Here is a 15,631-nt window from a genome sequence, read left to right as displayed (position 1 = left end):
GCTAAAAGAGCAAATGAAAACTGATATAGCATTCTGCACAGCCTCCCTCTGAGTTCCGTCCTAGAACAGAATGGAACAATGTGAGACAATAGGAAGAAACCTAAGGAGAGAGTGTGAGTGAGTGTGTGTGAGTGAGTGTGTGTGAGTGAGTGTGTGTGAGTGAGTGTGTGTGAGTGAGTGTGTGTGAGTGAGTGTGTGTGAGTGAGTGTGTGTGAGTGAGTGTGTGTGTGTGTTTTTGTGTGTGTGTGTGTGTGTGTGTGTGTGTGTGTGTCTTTGTGCATGTGTCAGGTATGCTGGGAAATGTAGTCAGGAAGCTGTGACTCACACAGGAGATCCTGAAGGGGCCAAAAGACATGGGCTCATCTCTGAACTGGGGGTAGTACCGCTCACACTTTTTCTGCAGACAGGAAACAGATGTCATCATTTCAAGCCAACAGCACCAACTGTGACGGCACATAAGAAACCGCTACCTGAGTTATTGGGATATTTAAAAAACATTATCAAACAGTTTATGACTAAATCAGACTGAGCCACATAATCCACATTAAAGCTTGTGAAACTCACAGAGCTCCTAGAGGAAAAGGGGTAAATCTCTCAGATTCTCAGATGAGAAAAAAAAAACAGAACTGGGTAATAAACAGTATCTGGTACACAAGTCTGGTATACAGACACATATTCAGGGTTTACTGGGTATATGACGTAGCAGGAGTTTAACAGTCACTCTTACCCTTCCCATTTCAAACTCACGACACGCCATCACAACAACCTACAGAACACGGACAGTTGGTTATGTCACTTTAACAGTTTATATCTTAACAGTCACACACTTTTCTGAAAATCAATCTACTTAATAAACTGTTGGGGGGGGGGGTAACTTCTGTTTTTGTCCCTCTCGGACTTCTGATGTGGTTCTGTAGCAAGAGTAAACATTTCTAATACCCTGTTATAGTCAGATTAAGTCAACAGACCGAACATTATTTACAGTACACAGAAATACTGTGGTACCGTAGGAGTGACAGGGTTAACAAAGAGTCATATTACCACACATACACCCACTCACAACTACCAGCCACCCCCCACCCCCTCCCTCTTGCTGAGTGCTGGGTGTAAGGCAAGCACTCACTGCAACGTTGTATTCCCAGTTCATTCTCCAGAAGTCAATGACTGTATTGGGCAGGGGGCCCTGAGTTGCAATGTAGGCCTTTGGCCCATCAACTCCCTGCACACAAGAAGAAACAATGCATTAAAAACACAGGCAGGCACAGTAATGCATACAGAAGCATGATCTCTTACAGAAGAGCGGGGGGAGGGGTTAACTCCTGAAAGCTAAATATAATCATCAATAATACAAAAAAATAATAATAATAATAATTCTACCTAATTAACTGAGGTGGAATAAGAGAGTTCATGATGTACTGAAAATGTTCCCTAAATACCTGTAATCAAAATTCGAAGGTCAAAGATTCAAATCATTAGCCTAGTCTTATATTTAAAATATGAAAAGCACACCATGGAACTTGGGTCTAACAGGACTCAACCAACTATCTGTAAAATCCACATCACTGCTATTGACATTTAAAGACAAACAGAAAGACCACAGACAGGACATCTGAATGTATGGCTGGCTGCAGCGTGTAAACATTTTCTCACACCATAATGTCCGATTCCACTAACGTTCTGTACTTTGGTAAAGAAGTGAGCTTATTAAAAAGCAGACAGAATAACACACTGTTAGAAAAGGTCAGCGGTGCTGCCCTCAGAGGCAGTACCAGAATGTAGATTACCATGTTTGTCAACTTTTAACTATTAGTGTTTGTCAACACTATTCGAACAGAACGTACGATGAATGTGATGTAATTGAAATTTGGAAACTCAAGCATTCAGTCAAACTGCGCAATATAAAAGCATAGTGTGACAAGATGACAAGACATATTAAAGGTTCTTCTGAGAAAAAAAAAAAAACGTAACTGGTATGTATACATGCTAGTAGCAAACAGTTACTAGCTTTGTGTTTGATACTAGCATGGCATCACCAAACAATTTGGAAACGTACAACCAAGTCCATGTCCGGTTCAGTATTCTAACAAATGCTCAAGAGAGCAATGGTCCTTCTGAAGAATATGCTAGCATGTTCTCCCTTCTTCAGTGACTAACTTCCTGCCATTTCAGCACTACCAGAATTTTAATGTAAACATACGAGTGAGTTGGCCTGAGTTTCAGATCCTAGGTGTGGAACCCACATTTTACGAAGAACTGCACATATTTACGAAAAACAGTAAATCACTTAGAACAAAGAGGGCTACTATTGTGAGCAGCATTTAATAAACCAAATTATCAACTAGATAGGTGTTTTGAAACATGTACCTTATGCTCTCGCTGGATAAATGCCCTGAGCCTGTAGCCAATGACTTCACCTTCCTGTGACAGGAATTTTCTGTTGGTGTTTGTGTTTGACAGTGTTTTCATTAAACAGGTCAAAAGCAAGCCAATCTAGATGGAATCTGCACAATCCACAGCCTTCTACTACGTTCTCCCTTTGATTAACTTTTCTGGCTCTCTTAGCAATCTGTCAGTTTATTTTTATACTGCATAGTAAGCAGGCAACTTTATGGCTCTTGGGATATTTGCTAAATCAAGATGCAGATATATTTTCTGCTATACTCAAAGATGGAGCCAACGATGGCACTCAATATACACTTTTAAGCGACGACACTACCTCCATGTACCCCCCCCCCTCCCCCCGGGGTCTGGGATGTGGGCTGAAGGACGCAGGATCGAGGCGTGGAGCTTCGACTGCACAAAGTCTGCGTTAAAGTCGTCCTAAAAATGCAGGTGGGTTCTCCTCTCCAAGATCCACAGGGAACCATCAGTGCTAAAGATTTCCACCAGGACGCTCAGCTACTGAAGCTACTATCGACATGTTTTCTAAGGCTAGGCATACATTTTCAGAAATTAAATGCTAACGTGCATTTTGTCTTTGAGCCATTTCATCCCAAAAAAAAAAAAAAACACACTGGTGTCAGCATGAGAGGGAGTCACAATACTTGATGTATAGTGTGTGCACGCGCTTGTGTGTTTCAGTAAGCTGATTAACAATCATCTCCACATCCGTTTTACAGCCCTCTTCTTGCCTGCCTGCCCGCCCACGCCTACTCACTCATTCTCACACTCACACAAACACAACGAGTGTTTTGTACCTTGATGAAGTTTGCATTGATGTAATCGGTGTCCTGATTGGACGTTTTTAACGTGACTTTCACTCGACTGTGGTCAACTGAAAGGATGAGAAAGGCAGTGAAAAAAGTGCTCCGCTCCACTACACACACACAGGCCATAATGCACATTACAACACAACATTACAGTATAAAACAGGTTCTGCCGAAACATTCCAAGGAAGTTTTCATTTTCATCACAGCAAGCCTGAAATAGCAACACAGCAAATATGCTTTGCGAAGGCCCTTTCCCAGACTCACGGCTAAGAACCTTTCCTCAGATTGTACTGCAGATGCAAGCATAATAGTTATTAATAAAGCTCTCGTCAGAAATGAGACATGATTTGGTTCAGGCTTTGGCAGACAGTGGGCATCCATCAGACGTTCCTGGTGAAACCATCAAAGAAAAAGAAAGACAGAAAGAAAGAAAGAAAGACAGAAAGACAGAAAGAAAAACCGCAGCCTTTATGCATGAGCTATACCACACAAGTCAGTTTCACTTACACAGTTCACTTAAATGATGCAACAGACCATAGCCTGGACAATACAGACATGACATACCACGGATTACTTACATGGTAGTATGTCTTTATATCTATTCTTTTTCACATTCTCTTCTTTCTCACCAATGTTGGTTGGGTAGATTTTCTCTGTTTTGTATTTGGTTGATAGTCTGCGTAATCTCTGTGGGTGGAGAGGGAGGGAGGGAGACAGAGAGAATAAGAAAAACAACATTAATGGAAGACAGCATTCCCCGTCTTATCATTTGGTAGGACTGATACATTGGACCAGGTTTAACAGCATAAATCAATGAGATGGCAAACACTGCTCCCAGGGGACTCCCTTTACTCTAGTAACATGCTCACAGCACAAGCCCCCTCACTGTGGCATCTTATAGGCCAGGAACCAAGTTCTATAAAAATACACTATGACCCAAAGCTGCCCCTACCTACTACATACGCACACATTTCCAGTAACTCTCTCCCTACACCCTCACACTGCCAGGGGCACCCCACCGGTTATAATCAAAGTCATATTTCTAACACGGTGCACACCACATGCAGTGAAGACTAACTTCTTGTGCGGCATGAAGCATCAGGCCCTCGCCAAGCCAAGCACAGGGTGAGGAAGGCCTGCTCTCAGACTCCCATCCAAGCACCCTTCCCCAGCGTGAACTACAACTACATACCGAAGAGGATTCTAGATGAGTAACTGCAGTGTACTGTAGAGACATTCAAAATTATAGTACACAGCTTTCCAGAGAAACACCGTGTAATTTTCCACATTAATGATGTCTCTTATTAGTGTTCTTTCCAAACCAGATCAGCATCTCTAAATTTCTTTAGAGCCCCCCTCTAGCTCTTTCACTTTTCTTTCGGGCTCTGAGAGACATGGCGTGGGCGGCCTAGTTTCCGTGGACATGTGGTAAAGATGGGCCTCCTCTCATCACGAGAGAAAGCAGCGTGGCTTCAACAGTGACACTCGTGTTATAATGGTGAGGAGAGAGGAGGCTCTACCGGGGCCAGTAATGGACTCAACACGCTTAAGAAACTTTTGAGTCTCTCGTGTTTGGGCACAATAGGTTTAAAAGTAACCTGCCAGATAAACAGTGAAATCAAAATGTTACCCAAAAAATACAAAAAAAAACCACCGCAGAATGTATTCCAAAGTGCCTTTGCATTAAAATACTCAAAACACGTACCACGGCAGTATTTCTTTTTATTAGCTTCCCACATTGTTCAGTCCAGTAAGAGTTTAAAGAACTACACTAATTACTATTGATTATTTTTGAACTATTGAGAAGAGGAAGCAAGAAGGCTCATGTCTCAAAGCAGGGTGGGGGGTGTACTTACTGTGAGCACTTGCTGGAGAACAGCTCCCTCTCAGGCACACAGTAATTACGTTACAGCTATTCTGGTCTCATGTGAATGAAATTTTTATTAGCCTATAGACATCAACCAAGCATAAGACCAAGAGGGCCAAGACAAAACACTCTTGCGCAGACAGAGAGTACAAAACACCTTCTCTCTGTACCTAAAGGAAAAAGCAATTTACATTTGACAGGCAAGTTTGGAGGTTTCCAAGAGCAGTTAAAGTGGACCTTTCTCCACAGATGTCCTGTGGCTAGACTATTATACCTTCTTTTTTGGTCTTTTTTTTTTAAAATAAAATTTTAGCACATTAACTTTTAACGTTTAGTGATTTAAAATAAATAAATAAATAAATAAAAACTCATCATCAAAAAGGAATGAGTAAAATCAATATTTATAACTTTGTTTTTTTGCATTGTTAAGTAAGTCAGAAGAGACTATGTAGATATGAAAAATATAACAAATGTCTACATGTCGCTGGCACATTGTAGTTTCAGTACAACTTCAATGAACACTCTCCATGGAAGACCTTAGCTGATCTGGTCACTTATCCGGCGAGCTTATGCCAAAACCAGAGCAGATGTGTCCCTTAGCACTTCAACTACAGTCTGCACTTTCCATGTAAATTAAATTAACTACTGAGAAATCCTACTTTGTGAAATACCAAATGTCCCCTCCTTGTGCCAACCCAGAGTTATTAATGAGCTCACACTAAACCCTGAGGTATTAGTGACCTTTAGACTAAGTGCTATCCAAAAAATATATCTTAAGAAAAGATAAAAACTTGCATTTCTCATTGTGATATTGATTTAAAATCATCATAAAAATTATTTAGTCTATTTCTACACAATTTCGGTCATTTTAAGTGTCAAGTGAAATTATTTTATAGCATTGACATGACCTGCCAAAAACACTCATTCAGTCAGTTTGTACTTGATTATGCACTGGTGTTTCCTTTGATTTAAAATGTAATATTCTAACACAATTGTATCAAACAGTTGCATCAAATTTCTATCTTAAAAAAGTCAAAATGTTCGCAGTAAGAGTGAAAAATAGAAAACAGTAAGCACATCACTTCGGAAATCATATGACCTTTGTCTGTCTTGTCTCGCTCTCGGTCAATGAGCAGGCAGGCCATGCTTTACCGCTGCTCTCTTCCACAGTCACATCAACTCCGTACAACCGAGACACGCTCCAGAGCGGGAGGCATTTCACAAGAGGAAATAGAGCAGGAACAAGTCTCAATACCAGCCATAGCAGTGTGTGTACAGGCCCAGGCAGTGAGTGCATTTGTCCGTCTGTGTGTGTGGTAAATGGATTCTTTTTCATCCTGCTCACTTGCCCGTCAGGCTGTTTGAGCACTTTTCGAGCAGGCCTGCGAGAATCCTGTTTCAGGAACGAAGTCTCTACCCCCCCACACCCCTTTTTTCAGGCTGCCCACATAACACAGGAAATGGTGCTGTTGTGTGTGTGTGGGAGCTAGGGTAGAAGAGAGTGTGTGTGTGCGCACACGTGTATACATGCATGCATGCACGCACCCGAGTGTGTGTGTGAGAGAGTGTGTGAGATAGCTGGGGGGGTGTAATATTTCCGTTTCTGTCAGCACCGGAGAAGAACAATAACCGGCGTGACACAGTTAAATTGGGCTCCCTCTCATTGGCCTGTTACTTACCTCTGCTCCAATCCACACGGCAGCACTGCAAGCCCCTCCCACACCCCCAAGGGATTCTGCTGAGGCAGGGCACGTCAACGCCCTCCTAGCTTAATGACCACATCACAGGGCGTATGAATGCAGTCCCAAGAGAAAAAGAAACTCGCATGCCTTGATGTACATTGCATTCCACAACTACTTAAAGTTCCACACTCCAAACCTAGACGTTTACTGTGTTTGAGTATCTCAGAAAATTCCACACTAAGTTACACCCCAGGACATGAATTTGAATTTAATAAATATTCATTTGTGTGTTTCAAAGGACACTGCAAACAAAAGTTTTTACATTTTCCAATGTACTGAATACATAATATTGTTTTGCAATGAGTCCCAAGTCTAGCTGCAGAACAAGATGGAGTTAGTAATGTGTTATAGGCTATAATACAAACTGATGGTTTCTGACATGACTGCTCCAAGAATAAGGTTAGAGGACAAAATCCTTTTGAAGCTACATTACAGAGAGAGAGAGAGAGAGAGAGAGAGAGAGAGAGAGAGAGAGAGAGAGAGACACTAAACACCACAGGACATGGATTTAAAGGCATATGACCACCACCATTATATTGTATATAAGCCAAGCTTCAAGCATCGTGCTCTGCCTTACTTGCGGGGAGAGCAAGCACGTGCTGGCTCATATGCGCAAGTGTCTACACGTACACGTACACGTACACACACACACACACACACACACACACACACACACACACACACACACACACACACACACACACACACACACACACACACACACACACACACACACACACACACACACACACACACACACTTCTGTGTTGTGGGTTCTGTGGCTGAGGTATTAGCACTGCTCTGTCAGTGGAAGCCTGAACTCTGAAGTACTGGCTGCCAGAAAGCCATCATTAGAACATCATTCATTCTCTCTCTCTCTCATATCTATCTATCTATCTTTTTATCTCACACACAAAAGGTGTTGACTACACTCTCATGTACTCTGAGGGTTTAGGCTTACAATTCAGAATTTAAAAGCAATTGAAGTACTTTTCTTTGAGAAAATTTGGAATTTGCTTTAACATCATATTTTATTAATCCATGTTACAGGACAGTTTTGCTATTTTCCAATACCAGGTTTACTATAAAATGTTTCCTCACTGTTAACTGTAGTTATGAGAAACATACTGCACATCTGTGGCTTCTCTCTGAGCTTAAACACAATCCAATGGGGCTATTGTGTCTAAGCCTTTCAAAAGCCCAATAAATTGCCATTTTAAAATGAGGCACCTGCAATACAGTCGAACAAACAGTAACATAGTTATAGTGTCTTAGTGTCATGTGTAGAGTAACAGTAGGCCTTGTCAGTAGGCTTTAAAAGTTTGGGAAAAAAGAATGGTTTATGACCATGTGTGTGTAACTATTCCATTAGTTTCCTATTTTCCAAAAGGACATTTATCAAGGTTTTTGAAGATTCAATCACTTTTTGGAACCGCATTTAAGCCCAGTTAAAGAACTATATGCAGTACATAGGAAGCTCTATGAGCTTAAAATAAAAACTTCAAATACGGCAACGAAGGCCCGGGAAAATTGTGCATGGGAAAACCAGCATCACTGAAGAAAACCCTTCTGACCTTAATGACCTGGAGTCTTCAATGCCCAAACTTTTAATGTGTTAAAAGAAATGATTTTGAAAACCTTTTTGAGATTTAAGTGCATGAAGCGAGTTAATTATTCTACTGTGATTAACAACTGCTCTTCTTTGATTGATATTTCAATAGGGATTACATTTTGAAATAAGTGAATCAGTTACTTAATGCGATATCCTTGCTCATTTTGAGTGAAATCAAATGCATTCCAATTACTGCTGTCTCAGTTACCCCATTAAGGGTCATGCAAAAACTTATTTCTTTGAGCCGGCAAATGCATGGTCCTTTCTGAATCACTGACTCTGGAACTCATCGATACTTCTATATGTATGTGTTAAACAAGGAACATATTGGTAAAATTCTGCATTACAGCCTGCATTATATAGCATGCATTTACATTAAAAAAAATAATTTCACAATTAGAAATTGAGGATTAATGCAAAAATATTTGTACTAACAGCAGGTTAAGTACATAGTCTTCTGCGCCTGCAAATATTGCTAGGTCACTTCCTGCTTCCACATGTAATCAACGGTGATTATAAAGTTTTTCATTTAATTTCAAATTAAACACAAACTGTTTATCTGGGTAGCTGATGCCCCTGGTCATGTTGTACAAATTTCAGTAATACGAGATCATTTGAAAAAGCCAAAACACTGTTTTCTGTTTTTCAAAAAGCACTGACTTGTCATCAAAATGGTTCTAAAAAGTCTTTCGTAAATTTTACCTGTTATTTTGAAACTGAATATCATTTCACTTGGAAGTACGCTGTGTTGCAAAGGAGGATGCCTCATGATTTCTGATTCACAAGAATGGCAGGGATGATTAAACGATGGCTCCAGCTCAGGAAACCTCCTGAGGCCAGTGAGTGTGTGGGTGGAATAAGGCAACTGCAGGGAATTTAATGAGACAGCTAAAAACCACACTGAAGTCGTACTGGAAATACGCCCAGAAGAAATTCTTTTTAAAAGAAACAACATATTCATTGATTTACAGGGCAACACGAGACGCAAACAAAAGGTGACCGAGCGATTTGCCTGATGTCATACTGATGTGCACAGATATTGTGGACAAAAAGGTGTGTGCAAAAATGGGTCAGGAAATCCTTACATGGCACTTTTGTGCTATGTGTTAAGATCGCATTACTACCAGAAATTCTAACGATGCATGGCTAAATATCATTGTAATGCCCATGACCTCTCTTTCTCTAGATCAGGACAGATCATAAACACCAAAATGAAATACTTCTCCAAATTCTTCTCTCAAAGAACCGATCCTGAATCAGCCTCCTCCCAGCAGACTGAAAAATGTTTGCTCACTGCAGCTTCTATGGAACAAGAGGCCTAACCTATTTTCTGCTCTCACTTCAATAAGTAAACCTTCACACATTTTGCCCTTATCCTGAATTATTCACAGGAAATGGGTCTTTTGAAGGTAGTATGTACACTTCTCTCCGATTGGCAGAACAGAGCTGAGTGAGAATCATGTCTGCTGTGTGGTTCTCATGGAAACTATGTGGTTTCCAGGATGTAACTTGGTATTAGATGCAATACACCCTCTGATCACCCCAATCTCACACGCACACATGCACAGCTAGGGGCAAGGCACTTTCGTCAGCTGCAACACATCAAGCCTGAACTGAAATCTACAGTGGCTCAGCAGGCACAACAAAGAAGAATAGAGAAGAAGTGGAGACAGGCCTGGTCCCGTGGGGCTCAGCCAGGGACAGGCTCCTCGGAGGCCCACGAAACCATGGACAGGACCATGCCTTTTCTGCAAGTTTAAGCAAGCTTCACCTCCAACAAGACACCTGATACAGGTAGCACTCAAAAAACGTCAAACTCCACCATATGACGACACATATTACTACATAAATATCATCACAAATATTGTAAAACGCAAAAAGCATGGCAACAAAAGGATTTTCTGAATATAAACCAATCTTTGATCCTTTACTTTGCAAGCTTCACAAACTCTTTTAAACTCAAACATACACAGGAACACACGTGCACATACATGTGCACAAGCTTGTCCTCCCTTGACTGCACTTCACTTCACTTCACAGACCCTGAATATCCTGTGTGTATGAGGAAGCTGCCAATAGCACTAGCCCCGTGTGCAATGAGCAAGGCCCAGGTAAACTGATAAAGCCATGGCATTGTAGGCTAGACTTTAGGGGCAGAACTGGAGGGATGGCATGGGACAAAGAATCAAAAGAGTAAAAGAAGAAGAAAAAAAAAAAAGTAGTGCACCAACGTTACCCATCTGCTCCACTGAGATCAGTGGCATCCTTCATGTGACTAGGAATGAAAAAGATTTTCAGAAGGGCTTCAGTGATAGCCACATGACCATATCTGGGCCTGCATGCACACAGCACACCTGTCAGTTCAGTCACACCACAAAAAGGACAGAAGGCAACACATGCAGAGGACGTACTAAAATGGCAGAAAGGTCTGGGCAGCGGAGCAGTCCGCAGGCCTGAGAGAGTTTTCTGTGAGTTTTCTAGGTATTTGGAAGTCTTTAGGAACAGTGGCTTATAAAAGGGCGATGGATCGCTTGTTCTGGGTCTGTAGATGCAACACGCCTGCGTGTTTGCTCCATTGCGAATAGAACTGCGCAACAGAGTTCACAGACCATGCCATACTTCAGCACGTCCTAGACCATGCCATACTTCAGCACGTCCTAGACCATGCCATACTTCATTGTCTCTTTATTAGCTTCTGCAGGATAAAAGGGTATACGGTTCCAGAACAGCCCACTCTAGACTTGTAGCAGCCACTGCATCAACAATGAGCCTGACCAAATATGAGCACTAACTAATTACATCACACATGCCCTGTGAGCATACTAACCAATAGGAGAAGAGCCTGTTAACTGCTGCATGGCACAGGCAACACCAGTGTGCTCCATCACAGTATGAAGCAACCTAAATCAACATTTCAATATTAATATCATGCAGTCATGGTTTTAATGGGGGCATTAGGACAAAACCAACCTGGTGCTAAAGACAAAGAAAATTACATTTTCTTAAAATTCACCATGAAGCGATGAGATCTTGCGTACCATCTGTGCGTTACCCACCCGCTCAGTGAGCCACAGGAAGTGCACTGGTTGCCTCCGGCCACACCCAGAGGCTGATGATGGAGCACTCTCTCTCACACAGGCACATTTCCTCTTTAACCACAAGCAAGGAGTCACTGGCCTGGTAGCACAGCTCCTCTAAGGTACTTAAACATTCACAAGTACTGATTAGAACCAATGAGGCAGCATTGATGGGTGAAACACACACACACACACACACACACACACACACACACACACACACCATGACACTGTGACAGCAGCTTATATAAGAATCATTGTGTTTCTTGCAACATACAGGCCATTAGCAGTGTGGCATTACATAGTATGCATACCACAGTTAGTAGGGTAAGGACTGACTACGTGCACATTTTCTCAGTGCACTTTTAATGTGACTCAGTGGCCTTGTAATTAACTTGTTTTGTTACTCGTACATTAGAGCCACAAAGAGTGCGAAGATTCATGCAAACGCTTGATGGCCTACGTGCACAAGTTCCATCACCACGGCTACTGAGTGCTAGAATTACGCCGTACAAGGGCTACTAGTCAAAATGCTGCTTTCAAAGCAGGCAGTATTAAAACTCCCATAAAAAGGCCAGAATCATCTGTTCATTCTCATTCAAAAGCAGAAGAACAGAGACAACATTACCTTGGCTGGCACACATCCATCATAATCAGTTTCAACAAACAGTTACCCATCACTTGTTGCCTACAACTACCACTTCTACTAATTTACAGAGCCCACATAGCTCCAGTAATATCTGTGCAAAGTTTGAGACAGAGATGGCAAAAATGTGCCATTGTTGTAGTAAATGCTCTTTGCTTGGACACAGGAAGCACCTGGCTAATTGTGAGGCTGGAGTACGTGAACAACACACAGACCATCTCTCTCCCACACACACACACACACACACACACACGAGCCTAGCGATTGCTGTATACACTTGAACGTCAGCACGTGCACATACCCCTACGAGCACGTATCTGTTGGAAGGAGAGGTGCATGTTGCTGACATTGGCAAGGTGTTTTTTACTGCTCATTTTACTGCAGGACTCCAGTAGGCCCACAGCCGGCCTGAGCTTCACCTTCTGGAGGAGATTTGGCCATTTACTCGAATCACTTAACAACAGGTCTCTCTGCCATGCATCGTGGGCGGGAGGTGATCAGATTCTACTTCATCCCTCTGCAGTTTCACATTTCAGTGCTTCAGTAGTAGACACATTTAAGATGAATAAAAACGCTGGCACCATCAACTTGACAGCTTTCTCGGACAGACTTTAGTTCATGTTGACTACAGCCTTTCACTGCTTTTCATCATCCATATTTATAATATGGAAACCAGACTTATCAATGACACAAATAAAAAGTCACGAGCAGAGTGAAGACAGCGTGAAAGACACAGGCCGAGAGATACAGAGACCCAGTCGAGAAGAGAGAGAAAATAGCTCAGACTGAGAGCGCTCAGTACACCCCATTTCCCCTTGTTAGGAAGCAGAGTGACTGAGCTCTGATTGGGACTTATGCACACAGGACACAGGGAACGAGGTGCGAATGTCTGCACTCATTTTCTCAGGAGGGGGGATTTTTTTTTTTTTTTAAAGCAAAACACAGGATGTGAGAGTCATCAGGCCTTCAATCTCTAGCCCCCCCCCCACACACACAGGAAAAAAAAAGAGAAGCAACCCACACTCAACTCAGCAGCTCACATGCTATCAGTAGTATGGTATGCTATGATAACCAGTGACAGCTTTTGGTGCTTAATATCACGTCCATTTTATAATGATAAAATATATAGTTGTGAATGTATGAATCATAGCTCTATATACAACAGTCCAGCTCTCTATCCAGCTGCATGCTGTGATCTGCACTGCCAGATCAGTTTGGTGGCTCATTTTTTCCTCCATCATTTACCTCTCCGTTATTCTTTCAGTTTCTGCTGCCTTTAATTAAAAGATCATTTAAACTTTAATACACAGCTTCTTTTATCCGGTTTATTATTCCAGAAAACCTTTCAGAATCACTTCTTAAAAGCAGAATCCAGTGTGTTCTTGAGCACATCCCTGCCCTTGCTTTCCACAAGCCGTAGGCTATGAGATTTCAACATGTCTTCACGTGGCTGCGTTGCCGTTTCCTTTCATGTCATTCTACTTTTCTGCAAGGTCACTGTGAAATTCCTCACCTCATCTATGCCCTACATGTCATGTCACTATTCTAGTCTAACTGGTTCAACCCAACTTCAGCTAGTCTGATGCGACAAGAAACACAGTGGAAAACTTTGAGGATAATTACAGTGGGAAAACCCATAAAGTCATCCATGCGAGCGCACTATTGGAGAAATACCAGAAAAGTTTTATAGCTTCTTAACCCTAATGCCTTGTATATATGATTACGAAATCTGTGATGCTGAGACACAATGAATACCATAGTAGTGGGAGTTTTAAGCAACTGCTTAAATGTCAAGCTCAAAATTCCCCAGGGCTTTCTTGGGAGTATGGGATATATAGCTCTGGGGGGAAAAAACTGAGATCACTGCGAAATTTCTCTGCGTTATTTTTCCAAAACACATGAAGGCTGGGATTGAAAAGCACCACATATTGATTTCTGAACTCTTCCTTAGTTAAGATATTAGTATTGTGTTATTTTTAAAAATATGAACTTGGTTTCCTTTGGTTTGTAATCACTGAATATTTTGACCTGTTGTTGCTTTCATAATTGCTTTAAATTACTGTATTTTTATTTGGAATTTGGGAGAATGTTGTCAGTGGTTAAAGGAATACTACTAGGAACATAATGTTCATTATGCACAAACTTGGACCTAAAAATAGTAAAACCATAGAGACTAATTATTTTGCAGTGGTGATGAATGGACAAGACAGCTGTAGTACAGCTGGGGTTGGGACCTGAAGAAGAGTGCTGGAAGCTCTTCCCTACGACCCTGTCGAATCATGTACACACCACTCTGTGCTGAAAAAGGCACCACAGCTCTGGCTCGGACAGAAAAGAGCTACACTACTGCTACAGCAAAGTCCGATGAGCTATCGTTGACCAATGGGAGAGAATCAAAGGCTTTCGGCCTCCTAACTGCCCTACTCTAACTATCCCTGAGAAATTCAGTGGCTCCCCGAAGCAGACACTGACTGAAGCAGAGAGATGAGAAGCTCGCCAACGTCCGGTGATGGAGTGGTGCTTGTGTCAGGTACCTAGCTTGACAAATAAAATGGGCACAAAGACATGCAACTGCCGTGAGCCAGCAGGACACCCCCCCACGCACAGCACATGGACCCACCCAGACAGCTTCGTATGCTGTACAGAATGGGTTCACGGAGCAACGCTTCTACACACTGGATCTACCATCTTTTTTCAGAGAGGGGCTCCTGTCAGGCACCGACCACAAAAGCAATGAAGGAGCGGAAAGCCACATTGTTAAGGTGGTGCTCAGTCGGTGGTGAGACCATCCAGATGTGTGGGCGGCAGTGTCTGGAGTTCACCTTAGGGGATGTCTACATCCATGCAGTGGCAAGCCATCATAGAAAACCCCAAAAGGTAGGGGTGTGGGAGGGCTGGATATTACATGAAACAACAAGTTTAAACAACTTCAAAAAATATCCGTGTTTTCCCGGCCTATCAACAGGCTGTCTTACAAAAGGATAGAAGTGAAGAAACAGGGGAGCTTCCCACTGCTGCCCATTCGGATTTTATTCCCTTTCATGCCGTTTTACTTTTTTTGCACTCTTTAAAACAAAAAACAAAAACAAACAAAACTGAAAATGAGTGTTTAAAGCTTTGCCCACTAACTGCTACAGTACACGACAAGCTCACATTTACAAACGTCTAAAATTATTCTGACTGTGATCATTCTAAGAGTCACTAAAATAAATTATGCATCATCAGATCTTTTATTACCTTTCGATATCTAAATGTAAATAATGACAACTGCTCTGTGATGGGTGAGCAGAAGATAATGAAGCATTGTGTGGGCATTCCCTCTGTGGCTATCAGGAGTGGGCATTACGAGCTCTAATCTGGGGACATAATATAAAATTGTTGAACATTCTTTTATTGTATTTTATTCTGCCTCAAGCACTTGAACGTTTGGTTGGATGCAATTTAAAGCAAAAAAAAAAAAAAGATGCTAGCGAAAAAC

General features: G+C 41.9%; 1 protein-coding gene across 3 annotated transcripts in view; it reads right to left on the bottom strand.

Moving 5' to 3' along the window:
• ptpn12 (protein tyrosine phosphatase non-receptor type 12) overlaps positions 1-15,631 on the bottom strand; it is a 33,697-nt gene that overhangs the window by 12,053 nt on the left and 6,013 nt on the right. For 2 of the 3 annotated variants that reach the window (XM_027030508.2, XM_027030509.2), the window contains exons 2-6: positions 3,788-3,896; positions 3,198-3,274; positions 1,124-1,219; positions 728-766; positions 326-397 (exon numbers count right to left, since the gene is read on the bottom strand). In XM_027030508.2, the coding sequence (XP_026886309.2) occupies positions 326-397; positions 728-766; positions 1,124-1,219; positions 3,198-3,274; positions 3,788-3,896 (393 nt within the window). Of the gene's footprint in view, positions 1-325; positions 398-727; positions 767-1,123; positions 1,220-2,364; positions 2,623-3,197; positions 3,275-3,787; positions 3,897-15,631 lie in introns of those variants that run through there. The other variant, XM_027030510.2, reaches the window with a different exon arrangement.

This window comes from Electrophorus electricus, chromosome 2 (genome assembly GCF_013358815.1).
Source record: "Electrophorus electricus isolate fEleEle1 chromosome 2, fEleEle1.pri, whole genome shotgun sequence".
NCBI lineage: Eukaryota > Metazoa > Chordata > Actinopteri > Gymnotiformes > Gymnotidae > Electrophorus > Electrophorus electricus.
The sequence above is the reverse complement of the archived record's forward strand: the minus strand, read 5'-3'. Positions and strand labels throughout refer to the sequence as shown.